The sequence below is a fragment of the Aplysia californica genome, unplaced genomic scaffold (assembly GCF_000002075.1).
Source record: "Aplysia californica isolate F4 #8 unplaced genomic scaffold, AplCal3.0 scaffold00018, whole genome shotgun sequence".
Taxonomy (NCBI): Eukaryota; Metazoa; Mollusca; class Gastropoda; order Aplysiida; family Aplysiidae; genus Aplysia; species Aplysia californica.
This window is the reverse complement of record NW_004797288.1, coordinates 1,995,533-2,000,532: the sequence shown is the minus strand read 5'-3', so window position 1 is coordinate 2,000,532 and position 5,000 is coordinate 1,995,533. Positions and strand designations below refer to the sequence as shown.

Below are 5,000 nucleotides of genomic sequence, written 5' to 3'. Positions count from 1 at the left end.
TTGTTCTGAAGGAAAATATAAAACCAAAAGGAACGACAAAACAGAGAGAAACAAAGCTGGAACCATTAACGACAAGGAAATACATAACCACAATAATAATCTTTTTTAGAATCTGCGACCTAACCAAGTTGTCGGTACAGGCACGGTACATATATCACTACCAAAAAATAAAGGGGAATGCAACATTGATGGAACCAAAGCAATAGCAAAATAAATAAGGATCAACAGCAAACCTAGAAAAAAACTGAAACTTTTAGAAATAAGTACATAATTCCAGTTTAGGGCAGCGTCCATTTACAAGACATCGTAAAGACACGAGAGCCCAGAACGGGACAACCAGACAACACCTATATAACAAACCAACAACTTACTCGTCGTTAACCGTACCAATTGTTCCACCACATTTCGGACAGCTTTAAGAGAAAAAAAATGGACAAAATACTCCAAAACGAAAAGTGTGATAAATAACGAGAATACCACCAGCCTCAGTAGTTTAAGTAGCCTGGGTTGCAAAGGGAATTGTTTCATGGTAGCATGGAACCAATATTATAGGGAGTATGGCAATGGAACACATAATAAAATGTGCCATTGCTGTAAAATTAAAGCCAAGATCTATATTTACCGGAGTCTAAAAAAGAAGGAAAATAACTTGGCCATATTTGGACCAATTTCAACAAAACTTTGAAGAATTAAAATTCAACCGGGGGAGGGGGGAGGGGGAGTTAAATTGCAATATGAAAAAAAATCAACCACCAAGTTTTTGAAAAATATCAAATGCTAAAGATTTCAACCATAATTGAGAGAAACGCAGAACTTTGCACCTACTTAAAATCAGCCATATGGTTCTATTTCAAATACAATGTAGTCACTATTTGTGCTTTGAAGAACAAATTTATTACAAAATTACTATTGTCAAAAATCTCAGAAAGGTGATGGCTTTTAAAATATCTAGGCGTTGGCCATTTCTCCCCCTACAAGCTCCAATATAACACTGGAAAGTTTGAGCAACCCCGCAGCATGCTTCTGGGTCGATTCTTTGGACGTCATGTTCAACATCAAGTTTCGATTGTATGTTGGTTGTTTCCGCAGACTCTGTCCATCAAAAAACCCCAAAGATAATAATTGAAGGGGCTCAAGTAAAGGGGAATGTGGTGACCATTATAAGCCTTTCATATAACCGCACAAGGGCCACTCTTGACGTGTTGGGAGTGGCCCCGTCCCACAGGAGCCATGACTCTACTGCATAACATTTCTACAAATTTTTCTCAGTACGTGAGACATCTATCTGATATGATTGTCTCGTTTTTACAGCCCTCGTCTTGAAACCAGAAGGCGCCGATCATGCCCTGTAGCTGAACGCTTTATAAAAAACGAAATTTTACGGGGGTTGGGTTTGCGTAAATAAAGGTGATATTATGTCGTATATATCAAATAATACACGTATACCTAAGATCTTTCTCACTTTAAACAAGGCTTTGCAGTCAAACATCTGCTGCTTTTATTTACCCGGCCCCTTTTCTTTGTCGTCAATCCCTATCAAATTACTTCAGGGATGGGAGAGTGCGGTGGCAACAGGGTAGCATGGGCAGGGAACTGTTAGTGTTAGCACAAACCCACACTTAAAGTGGACATGGGCTTTAGTCGTTTCATTACCGAGTTGAATTGGTCTCATGGACCACAGCAGAAGCCACAAGTCATCTTTAACCTCAAAATTCTTAAATTCTTCTATTTCGATGGAGAAATATTATCCGATGCGGATGTACTGGTCATCATCAGACACTGACAGACGAGCTGTATTTTCACCATCATCATCATGTATACGTATACGGTTCTTTGAACAGCGGGCATACATACCTGGAGCAAAGTGTTCTGTGATAGGTTGATTATTCGCAGACGATGAGTTTTTCTCTTTGTCTCCATGATGACGTCGAGATTTGTGCGGTCTAGGTCGGCGCGGTCGTTTGGGCAGACGCAGCCCGATGTAGGAGGCCTCGCTTCTGTGCTGTGCCGCTGTAGAGAGGATGACATCCCAATAGCTTATGAATATAGAACAATGTATTATGCAACCACCAAAGTATTCAAAATGACTAAACTACTGAACTACTGAAGCGGCAAGAGATGGTTGTAACTCCCCTATCAACGAAAACACACAACAACAAAAAAGACAAACAACAACAACAACAACAACAACAACAACAGCAACAACAACAACAAGAAAAAGGAACCAGAAGAAAAAAAACAACAAAACCAAACGAAGAAGACGGGTTGTGCCCGAAACTGTCAGTGTATAGGCCTATCTGCTGTATTTGTTTTGATGTTTTTCAACAGCACTGACGTTTATGAATCTTAAGTCTGTGGTGCAACAATTAAGTTCTCTTTGTGAGCGCAATACATTAAAATATAAGGGTTCGTTGCTTGTGTGGGACAGGTATTATTTTACAACATCTCCGTCTTTCTGTTGTGCTGCTGTGCCGCACTCTGCGTGGATTGGCCCTTTCTGGCTCTTCTTACTGATAGGACCGAAGAAATCCCTCTCTAATCATTTTCTAAACTGAGTAAGAGGGGTAGTAAAGGCACTTCAAACAAATTTTCCCGATTTCACCAAGGTGGGAATGGGTACCCGGCTACAAGCAGCGAATGATCTTGCCAGTGTGTTGGTGTATTGAGGGCTTCATCATCCGTTTGCACTATATTCTTCCCGGCATGCCCAGAATGTTTCTGGGTTCAAATGTCCGATGGGACAATGATATAGTGTAAAACGCATAGAGCTTGCAGTCGAGCGGGGATATGCGTCATACAAATTAATTGCTATTTGTTTTTGTTTTTTCAAAACAAAACTCAAGATTATTCCATCAGGCAGGCAGTCAAGCAAATTATTAGATGAGTGATAATGTGGACAGGTCAAGGCAGACGGACAACAGTCAAATACATGATGGGACAATGGGAAAAGATGGACGGTACGTGAATGGACAGGTGGGCGGGATCCCCATCGAGGGTTGGAAAGCAGGAATTGAACAAAGAAAACAGGGAGACAAGCAAGTAGAAAATCAAATAGCAAGTGCGTAGACAGGATACCCATCTCAAAAAAGGAACATATGGACAATGAACACGTTTTAAAAAAATTGTTTTTGGGGTTTAAAAAATAGTTTTAGTAAAGGTTTTACGGAGCTCGCAACTGCATAAGGTCATGTGAGCGCCAGAAGATTAGAGGCGAGAGGTGTTACAAGAGAGTAACAAACATTAAAAAGAAGATGGGGAGATAAGGACGATAGATGTTTCATAGGAAAGAAGAAGCAAAGCACACCAATTGTTTAACATTTCATTAAGTGACAGGATTGAAAGAGACACATGACACCAAAGGACGTCCAGGGGCATTCATTATGAAATAAATACAGACAGGAGCGACCATTGCAGGGTCAATGGATCAGTGTCCATCTCAATAACGAGAGAGATGCATTTTTTAATTCTATACGCAAACTACTTAGCATCATATTTTGGATAGGGTAAATTCATTCCACCATGGTCAAGCTAGAACGTAAAACAGCCTATAGACTGCAGCCTGCTGAGGTGTCACTTTCCAAAATGGTGTATGGCGGAGTCTTACACTAAGCAGTCGTTATGGTCATCATCATGGGCCCTTATCTCTACTCGGTCAGATGTGATCAGCCAAACTCGTACATATTGTTATGTGCATCAACCAGTCATGGGGGATAGTCTCTCACTCACCATCAGTGTCGATAGCATTCTCGTTTATCTCCCTTCTTGCACCCAGATCTCGTTGAACCCCGACCCCTGTCACTTCGGGGAGGACACTTGGGTGGACCGTATCCATGACAACGCTGGATATAGGTCACGTTGATAGGCGGTTCAGCTCAGTAGGGGGTGTGGTCTTTGTAAAACGTCACGGAACTGGAAAATAGAAAAACGGAATTTGTGAATAGAGAGAAGTAGGGAAGAAACGTTTATAAAAAGGTTTATTTCAATGTAGATTTTGGACTGAAATGGCAAGTGCGAAAATTTCTTTCAGTGGGTAGAGGGGATTATGCGTGTTGTAGAGCGTGTTATTTAATGCCCTGCCAATGAATACGTGTAGGCGGGCGGTACAAAAATGTTAGCCTCATAAAGGTGGCAAAAGTGGCCGCTAACGATAAAAAGGTCGACAAACACTGGTCTGACGCTTAAATTTTATAATATTCTTCTAACGTAAACAACCATTGTTGTGCGTTTGCTGTTGCTGCTGCCGGCAATTCTGAATTGGCATCGCGCTCATAAATTCTCCAGTAGAATTAACAGGCTGCTTTCAAGGTAAAGAAGGCATGCACCGCATAGCTTGTAAGATTCGGGCATGTCGTAACAGTAGAATCACGCAAAAGGCTCGTCACATTAAAGAAGAAAAAACCTGAAATGACACCGCGGGGAAATTAATTTTCCCGTGACATGCCTATTACGACAATAGAACGTAGGGTAATGAATTAACTTTGGGCACAAGAACCCGGAAAAGCGGCAGAGGAATAATGCATGGGGAGCGGAAAAGTCAGACTGGGCTGCTCCATGTTCCTTGAGCACAAGGTGTGCCTTGTGGCTTTCTTACCGCTGTCTTATATGACAGGATACATCTTAATATCTTATCCACAAGAGTGATGAATGTGAAATTTAATGTTGTAGCCAAAGGGTGATGCACAATAAAAAGAAGTGCATTAAACGTTTTTCCACATGCAGGAAAGGGTAAAGGTAGGAGGAAGATTATATGTACGTACAGTTTCGTTTGCCCTTCATTCAGGAAATTGTTTCCGGCGCACGTTGGTCTGTGTGTATTATGGGTGTGAGCGTGTACCTACGCGCGTGCTTGTTCATGGTTGCATGTGAGTATATGTATGTGTCTGTCTGCCTATGTGACTGTGAGAGAGAAGGGGGTGCGAGAGTAACAGGAATCTATACCATTCACAGTCAGAGAGAGGGGAAAGGGAGACAATGAGACAGAGATAGAAAGAGAGAGAGAG

The 5,000-nt window shown here is 41.5% G+C and overlaps 1 protein-coding gene across 1 annotated transcript in view; it reads right to left on the bottom strand.

Moving 5' to 3' along the window:
• Positions 1-5,000, bottom strand: part of LOC101858457 (sodium bicarbonate cotransporter 3) — a gene marked incomplete in the record, with an annotated part of 100,435 nt that overhangs the window by 32,114 nt on the left and 63,321 nt on the right. Inside the window, 2 exon segments of the mRNA XM_013086381.2 lie at positions 1,855-2,010; positions 3,727-3,909. Of these exon segments, the coding sequence (XP_012941835.1) occupies positions 1,855-2,010; positions 3,727-3,832 (262 nt within the window).